Source organism: Oryx dammah, unplaced genomic scaffold, assembly GCF_014754425.2.
Source record: "Oryx dammah isolate SB20612 unplaced genomic scaffold, SCBI_Odam_1.1 HiC_scaffold_17, whole genome shotgun sequence".
Lineage (NCBI taxonomy): Eukaryota > Metazoa > Chordata > Mammalia > Artiodactyla > Bovidae > Oryx > Oryx dammah.
This window is the reverse complement of record NW_024070201.1, coordinates 64758879-64783231: the sequence shown is the minus strand read 5'-3', so window position 1 is coordinate 64783231 and position 24353 is coordinate 64758879. Positions and strand designations below refer to the sequence as shown.

At 39.4% G+C, this 24353-nt stretch overlaps 1 protein-coding gene across 4 annotated transcripts in view; it reads right to left on the bottom strand.

The window, feature by feature from the left end:
• Positions 1 to 5069: 5069 nt before the first annotated feature.
• The window catches only part of LOC120876887 (intraflagellar transport associated protein), a 71266-nt gene continuing 51982 nt past the window's right edge, over positions 5070 to 24353 (bottom strand). For all 4 annotated transcript variants that reach the window (XM_040259028.1, XM_040259030.1, XM_040259031.1 and 1 more), the window contains 2 exons: positions 13943 to 14085; positions 5070 to 5316 (listed from right to left, as the gene is read on the bottom strand). In XM_040259028.1, the coding sequence (XP_040114962.1) occupies positions 5158 to 5316; positions 13943 to 14085 (302 nt within the window). In that variant the 3' untranslated portion in view covers positions 5070 to 5157. The remainder of the gene's footprint in view (positions 5317 to 13942; positions 14086 to 24353) is intronic.

Sequence of the window (24353 nt, the reverse complement as noted above, 5' to 3'; positions counted from 1 at the left end):
ATGAAAGAGGAGAGTGGAAAAGTTGGCTTAAAACTCAACATTCAGAAAACTAAGATCAAGGCATGTGGTCCCATCACTTCATGGCAAACAGATGTAGAAACAGTGACAGACTTTATTTTGGGGGGCTCCAAAATTACTGCAAATGGTGACTCCAGCCATGACATTAAAAGACACTTGCTCCTTGGAAGGAAAGTTATGACCAACCTAGACAGTATATTAAAAAGCAGAGACATTACTTTGCCAACAAAGGTATGTCTAGGCAAAGCTATGGTTTTTCCAGTAGTCATGTATGGATGTGAGAGTTGGACTATAAAGAAAGCTGAGCAGTGAAGAATTGATGCTTTTGAACTGTGGTGTTGGAGAAGACTCTTTAGAGTACCTTGGAATGCAAGGAGATCCAACCAGTCCACCCTAAAGGAAATCAGTCCTGAATATTCACTCGAAGGACTGATGCTGAAGGTAAAACTCCAATACTTTGGCCACTTGATGTGAAGAACTGACTCATTTGAAAAGACCCTGATCCTGGGAAATATTGAAGGTGGGAGGAGAAGGGGACAACAAAGGATGAGATGGTTGGATGGCATCACTGACTCAATGGACATGAGTTTGAGTAAACTCCAGGAGTTGGTGATGGACACAGAGGCCTGGCGTGCTGCAGTCTATGAGGTTGCAAAGAGTCACATACAACTGAGCAACTGAACTGAAGGAAAATTTCTTTTAAGAGGATACAGCTCTATCTCATTCATGGGAAAAGAAATTTTTTGATGAAGGAACCAAGAAAGTTCAATACCAGGTCTAAATATTTTTTTCTCCTTCTTAGGTGATTCCATATAAGATGGATCCTGCAGTAATAAGACTGCCAATTGAGCCACCACACAGAACAAGTTAGGGCTGGTATTGCAGACTTGGAGTGAACTTTTCTCCATTCCAGCTAGTTGGTGTAGCAACTGCCACTTTATTTTAAGATACTCAAAATTTTCATGTTCTTCCCTACCATTTTGGTACATACCTGCAGGAGCTTCTCCTGATCGTCTACTCTTTCTTAATCGTATCCTAAATCCCACTACCTAATCCAAGTATTATCCATACATACACTTGTAGGCTTCTTCTAAAGGCACTTGGTTAGGGTTTTCCAGTCAACACAAAATGAACCATTCACATCAATTCAAGGGATCCATAAAGCTGAAAGTCATGGTGGAGTTTTTACTAGTTAGGGCAAGAGTAATGGTACAGTTGAGACAAAACTAATTCACTCAAAGGCTTTACAGGACCTATTTTCAGTGTCACTATTGCTGTAATGCACAACTGCCCCAAATAACGCAGGAATCAAAAATTTCCAAAGGGAATGAAGCTAATGATATACTGATTCTACAGATAGAATGCTCTGCAGTAACATGCATCTGCCATCTACCCCCGCCCCCACCCCGCCCCCAGTTAATGGAATACTCTGCCAACATATAATTCCTTTTGAATAGCTGCTTTTGTTTCTCCTATTATAAAATTATTTAAGTTTATAAAATGGCCGATTCATGTTGATATATGGCAAAAACCATCACAATATTGTAATTATCCTCCAATTAAATTAATTAAAAAAAAATTTTTTTAAACGGTGAAGCCTTTTATTTAAAATACCAAAATGCTATATATATATATATATATATATATATATATATAGTCAAAAGAGAGTCTCTGATCTTGTGAACAACTATAACACACTGTGGTTGTCTCCTCAAGTTAGCATGTGTATAGACTGCATACTAAAATACTGTCTTAACCTCACAATAACACAATATTGTAAAGCAATTATCCTCTGATTAAAAGTAAACTTAATCATCAAAAAATATATTGTCTTAACCTCACAAGTGCTCCCTTATGCCCACAATGCACCAGCCAACAATCCTTGAAAGTTCTACCTGCAAATCTCTAATCAGATCCACGCCCTCCATGTCATGTCCACCTCCACTGCCTTGGTTCCAGCTCTTATCTCCCACGTCAACTACTCTAATAGCCTCAAATCAAAAGGTCCTACTGATTCTTTCCGACCAACCTCAAACCTTTCCTCCTCTGTGAATATTCCCACCTCTCCAGGGTGGGGAGATTCAGTAACTCCGATTTGCTTCACCCAGTAGCTCTTAGTACACACCACTCTTACAGTACTGATTATACTCTACTGCAATGCCATCAAATAAAAATAGACAAGCCACAGGCATAACTTTAAATGCCCCAATAGCCTCATTAAAAAGGCAAAAAGAAATTGGTGATTTTTAACAATATATTTTACTTAACCAGATACATCCAAAGTATCATGTCAACATGTAATCAATACAAAAAACAAGATATTCTATAATTTTTCATATTAGTTCTTTGAAATCCAATGTATGTTTTCCCTTTACAGCATATTTTAAACACTAAGTTATTATCAAAAATAGTTATCTGTATTGTCATAAAAGTTACAACTGAAAAAAGTAGATTCACATACCCAAGTTGTTCCAAATGAACTTGAGAGTTTTATAATAACTGCATCAAATATCAACTTTATATTTTAAGTTAAAATTAACATCCAAAAATCAGTTCCTCAGTCACAGTAGTGGCTAGTGGCTATGAAGTTGGATCGTGTAGCTCTATGGTAATTATTTGCATATACACTTGTCTTTCCCACTAAATCAGCCTATATCTAATTTACCTATATCCTCCTCAAGCACAGGCGTGGCACATATATGGTGTTCTGTGAAAGTCTGTTGACTAGACAAAGAAAAACAGACATGGAAATCACCCGACTATAGCAACAATAAATCAAGAAAATTCTTTTGTGGGGAATATGAATGGCAGTTTAATGAATATACACACACATACAAGCACAGGCTTGTATGAAAAATAATTATGACTAAGTACATTTGAAATTGGTGCAGCTGCTATGGAGAACAGTATGAAGGTTCCTCAAAAAACTAAAACTAAAGTTGCCATAGGATACAACAATTCAATTCCTGTGCATATATCCAGACAAACTATAATTTAAAAAGATGTATGCACCCCAATGTTCATTGCAGCACTATTTACAACAGCCAAGATATGGGGAAAGTGTAAATGTCTATCAAAAGATGAATGGACAAAGAAGCTGTGGTACATATATACAACGGAATGCTACTTGGTCAAACAGAGAATGAAATAATACCATTGTAGCAACATGGACAGACCTAGAGATTATCATACTAACTGAAGCAAGTCAGAAAGAGAAAGATAAATATCATATGATAACATTCATATGTGGAATCTAAAATATGACACAAATAAACTTATCTGTGAAAGGAAAGACTGACAGCACTTATCTAAGAAATAGAAAGTCTGTCTGGAGAATAGGCTTGTGGTTGCCAGGCATGGGGATGGGGAGGGAAGGAGGAATGGATAAGGAGTTTGGGATTAGCAGGTGCAAACTGTTATACACGGAATAGATAAACAAGGTCCCACCATACAGCGCAGGGAACTATATTCAATACCCTATAATAAGCCATAATGAAAAAAAAATAGGAATAAAAAACATATAAAGGAAAAAAGGAGAAGTGCATTTGATTTGTTACTGATTCCTTCAATAACAAAAATCACTTCGTATATACTATTCCCCCTCTGTGCCCTCACCCCTTTCTCTCCGCCCTTTAAAGCATTCATGGGTATTGTACACAATTAGCACTTCATAATAGTTTTTACATTCTCTGGTTGCCTTCTCTCCGTCTTGCCTTCTCAAATTGTATTTCAAACTTCTGGAGCTAGAGATCATTCCTTGTACTTTGTAACTATCCTCATCCATGGTTGAATAGCAGTAACAAAGTACAAGAATTTAACATATGACATATCAATTTTCAGGTGCTTTCCTTTTCAGTAAAGTCTTTCCCAATCAATCCTTGAAGCCCAGCCTCTCAGCACTAACATTCATATAACTGTCTCTGGATACCTGGCACCTGGGACCTACTATTTGACCAGTTCTTCTCTGGGCTTTGCATGCTCAATTGCCCTTCCTCCCCAAGTAGGTAGGGTGAAATTTCCAGTCTATGTCACAATTACCTACTTGCAACGCTCTCACCAGATAGACCCTTCTGTAGGTGCTACTTCCTGTCCCCATTTGCCACCTCCATCTCCCCCTATCAGCCATGGATGCAGCCAAGTGACAGAAGAGAATTCTGTAAGGATAGAGGCTACCCTGGTGGCTCAACTGGTGAAGAATCTGTCTGCAATGCAGTAGACTGTCTGCAGTGCAGGGGGCCGGGTTTCATCCCTGGATCAGGAAGATCCCCTGGAGAAGGAAATGGCAACCTACTCTAGAATTCTTGCCTGGAAAATTCCATGGACGGAAGAGTCTGGCGTGTTATAGTCCATGGGATCGCAAGAGCTGGACACGACTGAGCAACTAAACCACATAAACCATAGAGAGCAGTTTGGTTTTGTTAGACGCATCGCCTAGGCTTCCCTGGTAGCTCACCTGGTAGAGAATCCACCTGCAGTGCAGAAAACCCCAGTTCCATTCCTGGATCAGGATGATCCACTGGAGAAGGGATAGGTTACACACTCCAGTATTCTTGGGCTTCCCTGGTGGCTCAGATGGTAAAGAATCTGCCTGCAATGTGGGAGACCTGGGTTCAATCCCTGAGTTGGGAAGATTCCCTGAAGAAGGGAACGGCTGCTACGCACTCCAGTATTCTGGCCTGGAGAATTCCATGGACTGTATAGCCCATGGGTCACAAAGAGCTGGACACAACTGAGCTATTTTCACTTCACTTTTCAGACCCATCGCCCTACTGAAAAGATTGGTGGTGTGGGCATGCTCAGTTGTGTCCGATTCTTTGTAACCCCATGGACTGTAGCCCCCGCCCCCCCGACTCCTCTGTCCACAGGATTTCCCAGGCCAGAATACTGGAGTGGGTTGCCATTCCCTTGCCCAGGGCATCTTCCCGACACAGGGATTGAACCCACATCTGCTGCATCTACTTGCATTGATGGGCAAACTCTTTACCACTGCGCCACCGGGGAAGTCCACTGAGAAATAACCCTATAAATCAATGCACACACATACATTTACATAAAGGGGATTACAACAGGCTTATCTTTTAATTTCATGCTGCTTGAATAAGAACAAAATAAAAACAAACGTAAAGAGGTCTGGGTGGATCAGTCATGGGGCTCCTCTAAGTCTGCACTCTTTGTCTTCTGCTTGGATAGCTCTTCGATGGCATTCATCTCTGCAGGAGTGAACCTGGGGGTTAGCACCACCACATCATAATCGAATTCTTCATCAAGCGAGAAGGGCTGAACTTCGTCTCCAATGATCTATAAAAGGTAACGAAGGAGGAAAATCATATACAATCATTGTAAATGAAGATAAAGCTGAAAACATAAACTCCCTATTAATATTTAATTAAACTTTTTTTAGACTTCAGCACTCTCAGCTGATTAAGCTGTTTTTAAGTAAAGGAATAAATTCAATTATTCAATTTGACCTAATTTAGGCCTTTTAATATGCCCCATTTGTACCATCCTGCGTCGGAATGAATATCATTAGCTAATTCCACCCACGGCAAGAATCAGAAAATCTCTCTTGCACACATTCAAGACATTTTTGCCATTTGTAGCATAAGGGCTACAGGCACATGGAAAAACTAAGTTTGCTGTTGTCCAGAGGCTAAGTCCTATCTGACTCAGGGTCTTTTCCAATGAGCTGGCTCTTCACATCAGGTGGCCAAAGTATCTGAGCTTCGGTTTCAGCATCAGTCCTTCCAATGAATATTCAGGGTTGATTTCCCTTAGGATGGACTGGTTTGATATCCATGCAGTCCAAGGGAATCTCAAGAGTTTTCTCCAACACCACAATTTAAAAGCCTCAGTTCTTCAATGTTCTTCAATGTTACGGTCCAACTCTCACATCCATACATAAACTACTGGAAAAACCATAGCTTTGACTCTATACAGACCTTTGTTGGCAAAATGATGTCCCTGCTTTTTAAAAGTTATATTCAAATGTGAGAAATTAAACCCTACGATTTTGTTCAATCTTAAAGACATTTTTATTTTTAGTATTTACTGAAAAAAAGACTTGTAACAAAAAAACATTCATTTTTGAAGATAAAAATACCCTATGCTTAACATACTTCTTCAGATAGTACTTGGGCCAATAACAGCAGGAATTAAAACACATAGTGTCCCCCTTAAATTAAAAAGTCTAGGATCCTTTCTTCCCACCAAGAATTTTAAAATATTACAGAACTTATTTGCAACTCAGAGAAGCTGTAAAGAGAAATAATAATTTTGTACCTGCTTACTTATAATCTGTGAATTTTAAAGAATTCCTAAAGGAAGGCAGTTTAAAAAGTGTATTTTTCAATAAACAAAAGAGAATGCTTTAAATCTCATTGTATTACCCCTTGGAAAGCCTCTCCAAAATCAAATGGCATGTGATACTATGAGATCACCCAGTACTTCTCTGTAGCTCTATGTTATGTATGATGATGCTGAAATAATTGAAAACTATGGCTTATGCAAGAGTAAAAAAAATGCCCTGAAGCTATAATCAGCTTTAAATATTCTTGCATGGAAAATGATCTCATCGAGTGGCTTTTGCAATGTTCTTGAAAATGGAGCATCTCACTCAGAAGCTGTGTGCTGTTTTCAAAGATGCGAAGGAAAAAAAAAAAAAAAAACAAAACATGAAAAGTAGGTATCACCTATCTGTTTAGCAAGTCGCATTTTGTAGTTGGGTATGCAGTGCTAATAGCAAACACCCAGCCATCTATCATCCTTTCTTAGTAAAACCAGCAAGAGAACAAATTTCAGAGACTTGTTAATTTCCTCTTTATTAGAAAGTGTCTGTGCTTTCCTGACAAAGGTAATGATGGGACCTGTCACTGAGTGAGTTCCCACCACACGCCAGCCCCAGTACTAGGAACTTTGTGGGAATTAGCAGTAATCTTCAAACAACCCATTTTACAAAGCTCTAAGAAGTTAAGTAACAACTTATCAAGGCTGTACAATTAGTAAGGTAGAGAAGCAAGATTTGAATCCCAGGTGATCTGTAGATAAAGCTTCCACCTTCTCAACAAAAAACACCAGCAAAGATCAATCTTGAAGTTTCCCTAAGCCAAATCATGTCTCTTTGGGAGAAAAGATCTTTTCTAAATAAGCTAAAAAATTCTCCCAGTCTACCATAAAAATGCACTCAAGGATCCACATAATACCGTGACTGTCCTTAAAGGAGCAAGGGTACACAGAAATCAGTCAGTCTGCTGAGCGGCTGATCTATCCATTCTGGTCAGTCTCTGAAAATTAAATTTCGCATCACCAGTGGGGTAATAGGGCTAAGACCAGCTCAAGTGAAGAAACGTGTACACAATGATACAAAATGCTCATTTCCTGAACAGAAGCATCCTTACCATCTCCAGCTCTATCCGGCAGTGAGCACTGAGGCCTGCAAGCCTGGTCCTGGCAGACGACAAGGAGGAGTCCCCTCTCTGCCAGTGTTTTCTGTCTGATGGGATTCTTGCTGCCCTGTAGCCTGGTTAAAGGCCTGCCATCCACATGTCCACCAAGATTCCAGCTGCCCACTGCACTAGGACTTTGAACCCTGTCCTGAGGCCTCTAAGACCTGCCCAGACTTCACTGCTGCTGCTAAGTCACTTCAGTTGTGTCCGACTCTGTGCGACCCCAGAGACGGCAGCCCACCAGGCTCCCCCGTCCCTGGGATTCTCTGCAGCCTACCAGGCTCCTCTGTCCATAGGATTTTCCAGGCTAGAGTACTGGAGTGGGGTGCCATTGCCTTCTCCACCAGACTTCACTAGCCACTCTCAATAGATGCAGTCACTCTGCCTTCACCTACCTCCCTCTGAGACTGGAAAGCGGGTTCAAATACAACAAATCTCTTTGCTGAGCTAAAATCTGAGCAAGAGCATCCTTCTCGAACTCACTCACACCACATGAACAGCCCTCACTTGCCCACCTCCCTCCCCTCTACGTGTTCACTCCATAAACAGCTATTGAGCGTTTAATGTGAACTGGATACTGAGAACACATAAAGATAAAGAAAACGAAAATCTGTGTCCCCAAGGTTTTGTTAACTTCAAGGAGAAGAGAGAAGTAAGGGAGTGATTTCCTGATCATGCTCCATGCTCCTCAACAGAGGGATGCAAAAAGGGCTACACAAGCATGGAGGGCAAAGTGCTAAAGTTAGCTTACTTCCAACTGAGCGTGGCCACTCTCCAGAAAATCCTACTCGACTCCCCACTCAACACCCTAGTCATGACCCACCTTGTACCAGCAACCCAGACAGAGCAAGGCTGGTGGGTTGAATTTCTAAACTCTCTTGACAAGGGCTGACTCCCACAGTCAAGTAAGTCCTTTCTCCCAGGTACGGCCCAACCCATCACCTTCTTACCACTCTCCCTTCCCAAAGGTCCCAAGATACCTTTTGGCCACAATATCCAACATTATGGAACTGGAGATATAGAAATTAATCTTTAAGTGGAAAGGTTTTATTTTCTGTAAGTTCTTTTTCATACACTTAAATTTTTCTCTATTATAGAGCATAATTTCCTTCATCAGTTATTTGGTATTAACTTAAATGATGCCAAGGAATAAGTTTTTAGCTAGCCAGTAAATATACAATGCCAATGCAAGAATTATTCATTTATAATACACTTTAAAAATTAAAAATATACTTAAAAATATAAATGCCTTCACTTAGAAACTCAGTTATTAACAGCAGCTTTTATTGTTAGATTAATTCCTTTAGGCAATCAGTTAAATGCTGATGTATATAATAAAAGAAATAAATCAAGGGTGATAATAATTTCTTATCTGCAATGCCAAAATATGATACTCAAGACATTTTAAAACTGTTTCAGTGTATCACTGTCACTCTGTACTGCAAGGTGGCCAGTACATCTCTGGATCAAAATATCAGAGGAATAGTCTCCTGCAATCATTCAGATATATTCCATTCTTTCCACGAATGTTTATTAAAATCTAGGTGCTGCGCTGGGTGCTGAGGATACAAAGCTGCAGACTTGTATGACATCTCAGAGAAATGATTTAGATACATATATGAACAATTATAGTAAAATGTAGTAAGTATACATGGTATAGTTAGGAGGGAAGAGTAAAAGGAAGGAAAGCCTAACCCAGCCTAGATTAGAAGGCATTGGGAAGGAATCAGGGGAGGCTTCCTGGAAGAGGTGCTATCTAAGCAGAATCTTCAAAGGTAGTATTATTTAACAAGGTGAGGGAAAATGAGCTTGGGACAAAAGCAGGTCTCATGAGCAGAGGAGACCAAGTAAGAAAGACACAGAATTTCATGTATGTAGATCTACAAGTAGGTCAGTGCTGAGAATGTCAGGTAGAGAGCAGCAGGAGACGAGGATCGTGCCAGATCACGACAGGTCTTGTACGCTGCTTTTCCCAGAGATGATGAAAAGTCGCTGAAGGATTTTTTTTGAAAGCAAGTAGATACTTGGTCATCTATGCATTTCAAATAAATTCCTTCCTTCATTCAAACACTAACTGAGACAAGTGCTGGGGATGCAGGTGTGGTGCAGAGAACAGGATGCCCTGCCCTCCTTGAGCGTACATCGAAATAAGTCACTTTGAAGATGGAACAAAGGGTAGGCCTGGAGTCAGGAGTGGGCTGAGGCAGTCCAGACAAGAGACAAGGAGCACAGGGCACTCAGAGCAGACCTTTGAAAATTTTAGAAAAACTGGCTGATTTGCGTATGGGAAGGGACGAAGGACAAGAATGCAGGAATGGAAGCAGGTAAAGACAAGCTCAGTATTTAACATGCTGATTCGAATGTACCTTAAGGAATCCAGATAGAATTGTCAACAGGCAGTTGAACACACAAACCTGGAGCTCAGCAAAAGGTCTGAAGCTATAGAAATACAGATATGGAGACAGAAGCACAAAAGGGAGTCACCTAGAGATGAAAACGGATCCATGTGTGCAAGTGGGAAGAGCTGTGGTTTAGCATGGAACCCTGAGGAACACCAGCTCCTAAGGGGAGCATGGTAGAAAACCCCAGAGGAAGCAGGGCAAGAACACCCAGAGAAATACACACCAGGAGCGCCAGGAGTGAGTGTCAGGCAAGATCAGTGGTGAAAACTGCAGTGGAGAGACCCATTAAAGACAGAAAAGTGTCCACTGGCATTTGGCACTAATAAAGTGCTTGGTACCTTTATTCTGAATCTGTCCAGGTAGATGATCAGCACAAGGACATTTTGCAATGAACTGAATGAGGAACGAGGGGAAAGGAAGCAGAGATGACGAGGGGAGCTAGATCTAATGGTTTTGAAGTCTACATGGAAAGTGAGAAAAAAGGACAACAGCCAAGAGGGGTCCAAGGTAAAGGGGAGGATATTTTTCCTTAGTTTTCTTTCATTTTGTTAAGAATGGGAGAGACTTAGATGTGTTTACATGTTGTCGGGAATGAACGAATAGAAAAGAAAAAAGAGAATGACCCTCACCATCTTATTATACCAGAAAGTCACTACCGGCAGCTAGTAAAGTTTTTTTTGATTATTTGCTCATTCAGTATTTACTATGTCTTCTATAGGCATAGCACTGAACTCAGCACTAGTTCTGACTTTTCTGCATTTCAATTAAGGAACCTCCTTATAGAGACACACACGAGTGAATGTAGTCTTCTAAGAGGCATACATGTAATTCAAAGTGAACCCTGATGTACCCTGCAGTTTAGAAGACTTTGCTATGATCTTCAAAATGACAGCTTTCCAGCCACAGTAAAGCTGCTGTTCTATTTATGCATTTCAGCTGTTGGCTACTGTGGCACACTTTGGGAATTCTCTTCTTTCAAGTTGCGTTCATTTTCGGGTTCTAAGCTCTAAGGCTCCAAGGTTTTTAAATTGCAAACTGAACTTCTGATTTATTTCAAAGCGCAGAATTTGTGCAATGGGACACCAAATCCCCTGCTACTAAATAGAAAACAACTGTGAATTAAGTTATTAACTTGTTATTTTTGCCTAAGGAGCTAAGAGAAATATATGGATTTCAGGTGTCTAATTTCAAATCTAATTGAAATTTTTTGTAGCCTCCCAGGGAATAGAATTTGAACACTATCAGAAAACTGCTGGTTTTCTTAAAATTGTTTCTGTGACTTATTCTAAGAGGGGCACTGTTACAGGAAGAATCATTTTCATTCACAGAACAACATAGGCAAATTAAAGAAAATAAAACTAATGCTCAAATCAATAATAGCAAAATTTAGCTATAGGCTGTCTTACACAGTAATATGGTAACTAAACTGTCTTTACAGGTGAAAAAGTTGAGAGTCCTATTTTGAATTGGAAAAACAGGCCATCTCCCATTAAAATATTACAGAAGTTTCTTCAATGACCTCTTCTGTACTTTGGGAAGTAGGAAAGGAACTGGTAATTTTTTATCTTCTTAATGTGAATTCTTTTTGCTCTATAAAGCTTCAGAACTTTATAGAACTTCCAAAGTTCTATAAAGTTCAGAACTTCCAAAATTCATCAAAATAGAATGACCACAGTAAGAAATTATTCACAAAGGGAAAGTGGAAGGTTCTTGGAAAAGGTTTGACTGTTAAGGGGAAAATGCACATGAATAAAAGCAGTGATAAAATTAGCGAAAAAAATTAAATGGGTTCAGTTCAAGAAGTTATAGATTCTTATTAGGCAATTAAGAGGAAGTCAGGACATCCAGGATACATTTTCAACTTTTGAGACTGACATCACAGAAAGGAACCACCGTCTCTAGCCCAAAATGGCCCCTTGGTAGGTCCTCACAGGACCCATGTGCTGGAATTTGGTGATTATGTTCTTTTTCTTGCACTGCGTACTTTAGAATAAGATTAATACTATTAAACCAAGGCAGAGGTGGTGCAGTACTGTGATTCTAGACAGTCCTGAAATGTTTCTCTAACAAATAGTGTCTAGAAATTAAAAGCCCACCCACAATATTACTCTGAATATTTGAAGAAACACCAAAAATCATTCATCTATGTCTCATCAGTACTTTGGCCACCTCATGCGAAGAGTTGACTCATTGGAAAAGACTCTGATGCTGGCAGGGATTGGGGGCAGGAGGAGAAGGGGATGACCGAGGATGAGATGGCTGGATGGTATCACAGACTCGATGGACGTGAGTCTGAGTGAACTCCAGGAGATGGTGATGAACAGGGAGGCCTGGCGTGCTGCGATTCATGGGGTCACAAAGAGTCGGACACGACTGAGCGACTGAACTGTAACTGAACTGAACTGTATGTCTCATTAGTTGCCAGCACAAAAATTGTTCCTATCATTTTGATTTGAACATTTAAAATTTTTCACATTTTCTGAGAAGAAACTTATACTCGTTTTAAAGATACAATCATATACAGACTTTTAACTAGCATTTTGCTGGCTATATGAGAGATCATAGAAATCATTCATTTTTTTTAAACCCATCAGCTAAAGCCATTTTGTAACAATTTCTATAATGGCATGAAGTGCCACTGAATACTGGCTGGCCCAATAATTTGTATGGTCACAACTGAAGTCAACATGAACAAGTCTTTAAAATAAGCTGATTCTTGCAATCACCTTGCAATTTTAGCTTCTTAATACTCAGAGAAAGCTCCATAATTCAAAAAGACACTGAAAAGTGGCTGTCTCGACCCCATGGACTATAGCCCACCAGGCTCCTTTGTCCATGGGATTCTCTAGGTAAGAATACTGGAGTGGGTTGCCATTTCCTTCTCCAAGTAACCTATTTGGGGGTTCAATGTAAGTCTGCAAGCCTCCTAGATAGACTTTTCTGATGTCAGTGAACAAAAGTTCTATTAGCAAAGGGCAAAAATTGAAATGTGTGGATTACTTCTGATTGAATGACTGCTTCCATAACAGAATATCTTCAGGTGACAAGACCAGTACCTGAACGATTAAATAATCAGGAAACATTCTAGTATTTTTATTTGGAATCAATAATAAAGAGCCCTTAACTACTTCTTGTACCTGATCTCCTTTTATACTAGCATTAAAAAGGTGATAAAGGTCACAACCCAGCACCATCAGGGGCCTCGGTTGGTGTGCATGTCTATTAAGTAAATGAAGATGAGCTGGAAATGATAGTAAAAGATGACTCTCCATGTTGTATATTAGGGAGAATTAACATGTGGCAGAGTCCATTCTCCCATGCTGGAGAAGCATGGCTAGATGACATTTCTCAACTTCCCTGGTGACCAGACAGGAACACGGGACTAAGTGGTTGCCAACGGAGATTGAGCAGAAATGGGTTAAGTCCAGCCCTGGGAAAACGCACTGTCCCCATCCTCTCATTCCCTGCCCCTCCCGGTAGGACAGTGACCTGACTTGGAACATGCACATGCAGATAATGTCCTGAGGTGCAGTGAGATCCAGAGAGAAGGAAGCCGGTGGGCCCCAGTGACTGGAAACAGAACCACCACTTGCTCACTTTAAAGCCTCTCTGTAGACTGTTACAGGAGAGAAATAAACTTCTCTCTCCTTTCAGCCACTGAATTATTATTAGGGTTCCCTACTATAGCAGCCTGGCCTTACCTTAACTAATGCAAAATGTTTATAGAGACTTGGAAGCAATAATAAAAAGAAAAGAGGCTGGTACAGACAAGAAGAGGTAAGAAATCTGTCCAACCTATCTGTGGATTAGTCCCCAGGTAGCACCATCCTGCAGCATGGCAAACATCATGACATAAAAATAGTTTCTGAGTAAAAACATAATTGCTCTCTGTGTGTTCAAAAGGGATTATACACATTAGAGAGAGATGACAGCGAGAGGGACCCAATTAAGCAACCTGAATTCCACATTTTCTCAAACCTGAGAAAAATACAGGCGCACACGGGTATCGTGGCATTTCTCTGAAAGGACGAGTTATAGCATCGAGGCAACTTCAAGAGGCCTGAATTCCCTGAGAAGTACCTCTTCCCTTCGTTTATCTGCCGCTTTCACGGTGGGCCTGGGCTTTGTTCCAGGGGTGACAGGCTGGACGGCCACAGAAGGAATGTAAGAGGGAACACTCAAGCTCACTTCTTGCTCCACTTGTCCTGGAAGCAGCAGCACGTCTGTTGAACACAAAATACATCACTCGATCCCTTCACCAAATCCACAATTGACCTAAATCATCAAAAAGCCTATGATAGTCAAAAGAATGAGCAAATATGCTCAAGTAAAGTCGGCCCGTTTCACAACACCTGTTCTCACTGGGGAACTTGGCTCAAGGGTGTCTCCCTCCTAGAAAATAAAAGCTGCTGGTGTATTACTTTTTCTCTGATTGTTGCTATGTTAACAACCCATCCAAAAGATCTGGGAGAAATGTTGTCTGGGGCACAGCTTGATCATGCCTTTCAACCCAACTTCTACTTCTACAGGAAACTAAGTCCAGAAGATGCTACTTTTGTCTCATTTTGCCACATTTTCCTAAGGGGGGAAAGAGAAAGAAAATGGAGTGCTGATTTCATCCTGTAACAATATGGCAATATTTCAAAACAACATATTAAAAAACAATGATGCCAGAAGGAAGGAACTTCCACTTGCAGCAGAAAAATGAAATAATCCGTCATACTCAGAATGCATGGCCTCATTTCCAACACTTGCAAACAACAATGTGTTTTGTGTTTCCAGCTTGTTTAGCACAACAGCAAGAATTCAAAATCCAATCCTGGTTTTCTGATCAATCCATTAGAAGTAGATGTGTTCCCTTTATTCATTTATTTTTTTTTTTGCACATGTGGCAGAATCATGGATGGATCATGGACAAACGATGATCTTCCACAGCTCTCTCTGAAGACAGAAAAACAAATAGAAGCCCAAAAGGATTGCTCCTTGGCCTGTTTCTGCAGGACCAGAAGGGCTGCTGGAGCCAGCCAGTAACTTGCAGCTGGCGCAGAATGCTGCGGCCTGCTACTCAATGATGATCCTAATTAAGACACTAATTAAGTTCTCAGTGGAAGTGATTAATTAACAACAGGCATGCCTTGGCTGTTGCCAATGGCAGCATATATGAGGAGATAACTGAGCAGGTACTGCTATTCAAAAATGGAAACAGATTTGAAATACATCTCTCTTCACTGCAGATACCACCTGGAAGCTTAAAAATTTTGTAATTATGTCTTTTTTGATCCCTGAGTGAGGAAGATCCCCTGGAGGAGGAAACGGCAACCCACTCCAGTACTCTTGCCTGGAAAATCCCATGGACGGAGGAGCCTGGCAGGCTACAGTCCATGGGGTTGAACAGAGTCGGACACAAGTTAGAGGCTGAGCATGCACGCATGACTATGATTAATTACTGAAACCGCAGGATGTGACCTGATTAATTAGGGGAAATGAAAACGATAATACTAGACAGCCTTTTACATGCATTAACTCAGCTAATCCTCTCAACAATTCTATTATTTCCTGTTTTACAGGCAAGGAGTTCTAACACCCAGAATCACCGCACTCAAGGCACCACAGCTGCAGTCTGGCTGCAGAGCCCTGTTCTGAGCCCAAGACGTCACATCAGAAACTGATTTTTAAGAAAGCAGTTTCATCAGTTATGTTATTTAAATCTACCAGATTTGTATTTCCAAACTCAGGGCCAAGAAACGTCACTATGATAAGCATGTTAACATGATTAGTCAGCAGTCAGTGTGTTCACACGTTTTATAACCAGAGAAGTAACACTTTTAAATACTCAATAAGGTTGGTGGAAAGACTGGCTTTCCCTTGATGAGTCCAAAACTAAACTCCTTCACTGGTTAGGGGACAGCCAACAACAGAGGCAAGGAGAGTAAAGGTCAAGCCTCTTAATATGAAAACCAATATCTACCAGACCCATTGGCTGCCAGAGCAAACATCACTTCAAATGTGAAATCAAAATCAATTCTGCTTTCAGAGCTATTTAAGATCCAACTGACAATACTGTGCATCAAGAAGGACAACTCTGCCATTCCTTGGCTGAAATTCTTCACGTCCCTAATTATTTGCAAAGAAGGTAGGGTTTTCAGCAATAATGGTTTCCTTCCTAAAAAGCCCACTGCCATGGGAACAGTTCTTTCAAAACAAGACGACTCAGTATCCACCACATTCCACATTCCTGTCATTTGTTTCTCCAGGATAAAAGGAAAACACACAAACTTGCATAGTTGGAGTCTAACACACCCAGCACCTTATGTGTAGTAAATTCAAAACATACTTGCAGAAAGGAAATGGATTTCCTGTATCTCAACTTTTAAATTGAACAGCACATATAAGTCTACCTATCCATAGAACATTGTGAATGATACAAAATATGTAAAGTCCTTATTCTCAAAAGCTAAGTTTTTTTACAGGGATATGATTTTTACACATAAAATCAGAGAATAGTCAACACAAAAACTGAACTGCTTTACCTCTAAATAGGACAGATTTATAAAACAGTGAAACCATTATGGACACGAACAGTCTGATAATAAGTAGGTTATAAAGAAAGCTACCTTGTCTTTTATCAATTTTATAGTCACTGATGGGTTATATATAAAATAACCATTTATATATTCATTCTCTGAGAGGGAAAATTATTGTATTCATTGATGATGAGGAATGGAATTTCTGAAGATCTCTAAAGCTTTTCAGACTGAAATCTGATCTTTAAGACACTTTTGCTGTTGTTTTTTAGTCACTAAGTCATGTCCACTCTTTGCAACCTATCGAATGCAGCACACCAGGCTTCCTTGTCCTTTACTATTTCCCACAGCTTACTCAATCTAGGCTTATTGTTTCCAAAACAATTAGTTTTTTCTTAACTATTGATAAATACCACCATCTTGACTGATGGGCTTTGTCAAGTTAAGGCAACTCTCAAAAAGCAATCTTCATGTTGGATGGCAAGCCTGGTTGAAAGCATTTCAATCTCTTTCTCAACTACATAATAAGAATGTCCAATGTTTGTAAGTCATCTGTTTCTGCCATCTGCCTTTCTATATTTAAGCAATGACCAGCAAGTCAAAGGTAATACATTTAAAAGTAAGCAATCAAAAAAAAAAAAAGGTAATCTGACATCTGATAATCTAGACAACAATAATACTTAATCTGCCTATCATATTTATAAGATCAACCAATTCATTCCTTTGTTGCCATGTAGAAATAGCCAAAATTTCCTGAAATTTTGGGGACTCCTCAAGACCAAAAAGGATACACATAAGAAATGGACTGAGGCCTCTTATGCATATGGATTCCAGCTATGATAATTTCCGTCGGAGTTTCTTGTTATTAAAAATTTTTGACGACGCAAAGAGCTTTTTTTGTGGGAGTTATATCTAATAATATTCACCATATCAGAAACTGGATTTTCAAATATTTGATTTCAAATTATTAAAATAATGTAATCATTATTAAAATAGTTTTATTTTAAAAAGATATTTTCCAAAAGCAAAGATAATAGAAGAGAAGCATTGTTTTACATTTTCTGAATCTTTCAAGTTCTTGTCTTAAGTAGAAGAAAGCTGGATTCTAAATTTGCTTCTGCATTCAATTTTTCGAATATGCTATTTCACATGATGAAAATGAAGAAATTCTAGTCTCACACGATATATATGTTGGAAAGCGGAGGACTACTTTAATACTCCTTTTATACAGTTGGGGATATTCTTTGATACACACTGGATCTTGACAAATGATATTGGTTTTAAAAATATTTTCAATGTGCAACATGAAACCCTTTCAGTGAAGTTTTCATGCTCTTATGTTTAAAATTCATTGGTCTGCCCTTTATCATAAATGAATTGTTCTCCTGTGCATGATTTTGTAACAACATAAATCGGTTATTTGGAAAATGGTGGTTCACTCTGTTATGCAGATCTTTCAAATGTTGACATATTTCATTATGCAATATAAAAGTCACATTAGTTAACATTACCAATTTTATCAAAAAAGCCTTTAAATATTGAGAAGCTGTCAAGCTCACAGTACTGGATATAAGTTTTCCAAAAATCCAATTTTCACTTGATCCATTGCCAACTTTATCACTGGCAATGAACACTATCAGTTGTTTGTCTTGAAAAGACAGCTTCACTTCATTCACTTGTGAGAACTACACTTTGTCAGTCATTCTTTCAAGTAAAAATGTTGATCCATGAAAGAAAAAAAAAATTAATTCAGCACACCACTCAACGGCACAAGTGTTTCTCATGAAAAAGTGTTTTTCATTTTTTCCATGAAAAAATGCTCACGTATTTCATGTACATGTGAAATATAACTGTTGTACGTCAGTATGCGGCACAAGTGCTGTATACACACGAAACGTTAAAAAGAGGTATACTCAGGGGTCAAGATTCAATAAAATGAATAATTTTTACTACTTCCCTGGGGGCTCAGACGGTAAAGAATCTGCCTGCAATGTGGAAGACTCGGGTTGGATCCCTGGGTCAGGACGATCCTCTGGAGAAGGAAATGGCAACCCACTCCAGTATTCTTGCCTGGAGAATTTCACGGACAGAGGAACCTGGGGGGCTACAGTCCACGGGGTCACAAAAAACTGGACATGACTGAGCACGCACCACACAAACACCATTTCATCAAAGACATTTTCAATGGAAACTGGCATTTGTTTTAACTACAAATTCATGACAGTGAAGGTAACAGTGACAACTAGTATAGCTTGGTGCTTCTACCTTGAGTCACACTAAGGTACTAGTATCTTTACCCATCATTGCTTTTGCAACATCAGTGCAAACGTCAACATATTTGACCTTCAGACCTTGCAGTTTCCAAAGGAGTTCCCAGACCACATTTCATATCTGACCCTCATCAGATAGTCTGAACCTTCCACCAAGAACACTAGAACAGCTGGGAAAATGATAAAAATTAACTAGTTAAAGGCAGTGGAATGCTACCAGGGAAGCCCAGAACTTGAGGAGCTAAGATCCTGGAGAGAAGGAAAGTACTGAATGTGAGTCTAAGATTCTAAGCTGTTTTTCAACATATGGCATCTAGTGATTTGTAAGCAGAGGCTAAAAGACCAAGAAGAAGAAATAGGCTAAGAGGCTGAGAAGCTTAGCAGAACTACCAACAGATTCACAGTGCTATGAAGACAAAAAACAGAGTTCAGGACTTCTAAAAAGAAAGGGCTGTAATTTACCCTGGGGCTACACCCTAGAAGCAAGCGAGAACTAGAAATAGAGCAGCCCTCATAAAGCCTGAGGTGGTGGCTCAGATGGTAAAGAATATGCCTGCAATGTAGGAGATTCAGATTCAATCCCTGGGTTGGGAAGATCCTCTAGAGTAGGAAATGGCTCTCCAGTATTCTTGCCCAGAGAATGCCATGTATTCTCCAGTATTCTTGCCACTCCAGTGTTCTTGCCCAGAGAATGCCATGAACAGAGGAGCCTGAAGGGCTACAGTTCATGGGGTCGCAAAGAGTCAGACATGAATTAGCGACCAACACTTTTACTTTCTTTCATAAAACCTGAATCTCAGTCACGAAATCAGCTCAATCCCATTTGGGGTTAAGATGATCTATAACTACTCTAAATGCTAGCAGAGAATGTTGAAATGTGTCTAAACACAGATAAAGGTAACATCATCCAGAGCCTCTGTAATATTTTATATACAGTATTCAGCACTCAAACAAAAATTACCAGGTATACAAAGACACTGGATCAAAAGGGAAAATTAATGATACTCATGGGCCCACGGAACACCTCAGTTATCGGAATTATGAGACAAGAACTTTAAAATAACCAATTAATACATTCCAATAAATATACTACAAGATGGAGAATTTTGGCAGGGAACTGAAATTTTTAAAAATAGATACTCCAGATCTCTTGACAACTATAATAGAAACACTGATGGCTTTAACATCATATTTGATACAAGACAAGATTACTGAATTGGAACACAGTAGAAAATATTCTAGCTGAAGAAAGAAAGGAAATAGAAAATGATGGAAATGCAGGAAAGAGCATGGAGAGATGTGGGACATGGTGCAAAGGTCTGGGCACAGGTATTATTTGAAGACATAATAGCTGAGACTTTCCCAACATTTACAAGAATCTACAAACCCCAAGCAGAATAAATACAAAGTAAACAATGCCAAGGCACAATGAAATTACTAAAAATCAAAGAGAAAAAAATAGAAGTAAGCAAATGAGGTAAAAAAACATATTGATATTACCTTCAAATGTACAACAATCAGATTGACATTTGGTTTTTCTACAGTTTTCAATAGAGGAACAATTAACACCATAACGAAACAGAATAACACCTTTAAAATGCTGAAGAAAATAATTATATGTATTCTGGTTGAATTCTCTACCCAGAAAAAATAGGAGGCCATGAAATAATAATATTTGATTGATCCAAAATAGGTAAAAAATGAGTGAAGAAAAGAACTTATAACTGGCAGAACAGTGGAAAACAAAATAATAAGATAAGAGATTTAAAGTCAAATATATCAGCAACTATATTAAACATAAGTGGATTAGACACTCTAAAAGACAAAGTTGTGTGTGTGTGTATGTGTATATAGATGCACATGAATTAATCATATGCCACTTTCAAGAGACACATTAACCAACACCCACGTCAAGAAAAAAATTGCAAAGTAAAAGTGGAAATATAAAAGGAGGCAGAAGACTACTACTGCCATCCAAGAAGCTGGGGAAGATCAGGGAAGACTTATGGCTAGAGCTGGCATTTGACAGTGATAATGAATCATAGCCCTCTACCTTTAATAGAGGAAAATACATTCAGAAGTCAAAATAATGGGGATCAAAATATGAGCTTTATAAATAATGAAGCTGATTTTGAAAATGGAGCTTGTCTTGCAGTCATAGTTGGACCTCTTGTTTATCGAGCTTTCCTCCCAAATCTAGACCTCAGACTATCCCACCTGAGAGGAAGTCCACACAGATGACACAAATCCAGCCAGGTAAAAGGAGAACCTCTTCACATCCCTGTAGCTCTTGCAGTAGGGGCTCAAGAGTGATACCTCCAGAACTGTCTAGAGCTGGTTCTCAGCTTCAAGAGCATATTAGAGTCACCTGGGGAACTTTAAAACCTGCCAGTGCCCAGGACACACACCAGGCTACTGGAAAAGGATCTCCAAAGGCAGGATGCAGGTATTGTCTTTTTTTTTAAAGCTCCTCAAGTGATTCTAATGTATCTCAGGTTGAAAACCACTGGGTAAGGTAGGCCTGGGTCCCATGAAAAGTGTCTACAATAACAAAGGTGGCGTGAGCACAGAAGAGAGGACATACATCTTCCAAACAGCACGACCCCAAAGGAAGAAGCAAAGGCCTCATCCATACACATCCAGTGTTTTCCCCTGATCTCTCCAATTAGATAAAACCTTTCTTTTTTCCTACGGGAGAATAAACATAGGAACTGTTGAAAGGGCGTAATTATCATGCCAATTCTGTTCTCAGGAATGGAGTGGAAGCATTTATCTTTGTGGCTGACAAGGCTTTCAAACTGAAGTTTAATAGATGGATAAGTCTGCACATAAAAAATAATTGGAGGAATAGAGATAGAGGAACATTTTGAAGCTAGGATTTTTTTCCTTCTCAACGTTTTTAGTGATCTTCTAAGCAATGAAATGATGATTTTTAACAGTCTCAAGTGTACAGTAAATGAAATGCCTAAACTATGAATTGGCGGAAATATGTCATCCTCTCCTAGCTCAGGACCTTTACATAAGCTGTTCTCATCCTGTTGCTATACTCTCCTGCCCACCCCTCACCTAGTTAATAATTACTCATTCTTTAGATCTCAAGCTCTCTGCTCTTTACCTGATCCACAGAAAAATTAAATTCCCCTACAATGTGCTCTCATAAGATCTAGAGCAATTTGTAATTATATATTTGTGACTATCTGGTTAATGTCCAATTCTTCCAATAAACTATGAATTTCCATAAGGACAGGAACCAGATATGTTTTATTTTTTATTTTATTCTCAGATCCAGTCACAGTTGTTAAATATTTATTGAATAAAAGCTAGGTCATTCATAGGCTACATAAAGCTGCTTTAAGTTGCAGATAAGGAAAATTTAAAAGGAAAAAAAAAAAGAGGGAGAGAGAGAGAAACTGATATCTTCATTAAAATTGGAAGCACTGGAAAGCTTGAAAATGAAAATCAAATAAGGCTGCCAATTCAAGCAGGAATCAGTTGCCCATTTTCATTCAGTGAAATCAGTCACAACATAAGTACATACACTGGTCAAGAAACTTATATAATACAGTATAGTTCTGAATACCAGACCTCAAAACGGTCTCTTTGACCTTCTGCACTCATATAGAGAACAGGCTAGGCCAACCGAGGGGTGGAAATAAAGACAATCAGAAGGTTCTTTCTACGCTAAAGGGCAAACCAATTGTTGAGTCTTCTGTGATCCCATGGACTATATAGCCTGTCAGGCTCCTCTGCCCATGGGATTTCCCAGGCAAGAATACTGGAGTGGGTTGCTATTTCCTTCTCCAGGGAATCTTCTCAACTCAAACCAAACCGGAGTTTCCAGCATTGGCAGGCAGATTCTTTTACCACTGAGCCACCAGGGAGGCCCCTATAATAATTAATACCTATTCCAAATAATAATCTTTCTGGATATGCATGGCAGTAAGTAACCAGGGTAATTATCTTGTCTCAAAGGAGGTAAAAAAAAGTTAATTTAATGTCAAATAAACACAGGGCACCACACTTTGTGGCCAAGGTTTCCTTGGACAACTGGTCAATAGCACGGCACTGAGATGGCTTCTTGGCAAAACTGTGTCCACCTGGGCTGCTGAAACAACAAGCTAAATCCCAGGGCAGCATCAAAGGCCTGAATCTTGGAGAATATTTATGAAAATGAAGAAGGTGAACAAATAAAGTCAATGGTAGAAAAACAATAGGCAACTCACTTCCTTGTTGCCCCAGGCAAGTCTGTTGTTTAAACAATAATGACAGAATCTAATCAGTAAGCCTCTCAGCTGCCAAAATTATACAAGCAACTTGCTTATTTAAAATGTCACATTTCCCATCTGATATATTTAACTTCTGCTCATATTCCTGAAGTGTAATACAAATTAGAAGTGTAATACAAATTAGACCCAAAGATAAAACCCACCTTGGCAAATAACTTATGTGTGTGGTTTTTTTTTCTTTCAGATGACCCAGATTGTACATTATAAAAACGGTGAAGCTTGGTGGTCTTTTCAGTAATTGGAATAGATCACTGAAGCCTTTGTTGCTTTTTAGCCTTGACGTCTCACATTATTTTACACCTCAGAAGGTCTTGACTAGCTCATCCAAGTCCACTGAGACTTGGTTCAGCCTCAAGAAGCTTTTATACACAAATGAAAAACTACCTGTTCTCAAATTTCTGGAAAACTCATACTCGTGAGACGTTTTTATGCAATCTTTTAAACAAAAGAAACAGACCTAATAGTAATAAAAAATAACTTAAAAAAATGTTTAAAGGAAACAATTTGAAAGTAGTGGGAGAAGTAAAGACTAATTTAAAATACTGATACAACCAAAATCAAATTCACTGGCTATGCAGGATCATGTCAGTATACAGACTTTCTAATTACTGGCAAAAAAAGTAACCATCACAAAAACGTTCCACCTGTACACTGTTGTGCCCTCCTGTGAAGCTGACTTTATGTTGCAAATGTATACATGCCAATTCCAAGTGCCAACTCCAAGTGCCGACTCCAAGTACTACCCACAGAAGAACTATATCAGAATCCCCAGGGGGAGTGGTTAATAACACAGATCACTAGGTGTCACAAAAGACCTTCTGAATTAAACTCTTTTTTGGGAACAAGACCGAGGAATCTGCTCCTTTCCCCCAAACTACCCAAAACCCAGAAACAGTGCACTTGCTCTACAAATTTGCCTCTGTCATAAATCCTTAGCAATATCTTCAAATCCAATCAGAACCCCTAAATTGCTCTTATAAAGAAATTCAGAGCCGCCTAAGGCACGGAAGTTAAGAGAACCTCTCCCAGGAGTCTGCAATTCCCTTAGATCCCTCATCTCCCTTAAACCAAGTAAGCAAGGGGAAAAAAACCTGCAGTTTGCTGGATACTAGACTGCTTCAGAAATAGTCCCTTCAGTGGAGAACGGTTATGTTTGGAAGCAGAATAAAAATGTTAATTGCTTCCAATTACCAAAGCCTCTCAAATTCAGGGGGAACCAGAGAAGCCCAAGCAGAGGCTTCTATAGAAAATTTACAGACAGCAGTCCATAAACCAGCTACAGCCTGCACTTTAACTCCTGTGTGATTAGAGAGAAGCCCTCCTCCCCAACAATAATGACCACCATGGCTGTTTATGACCACCAAATGACTGCAAACAACAAACACCAACAACCAACTCCCCTGTGGAAACT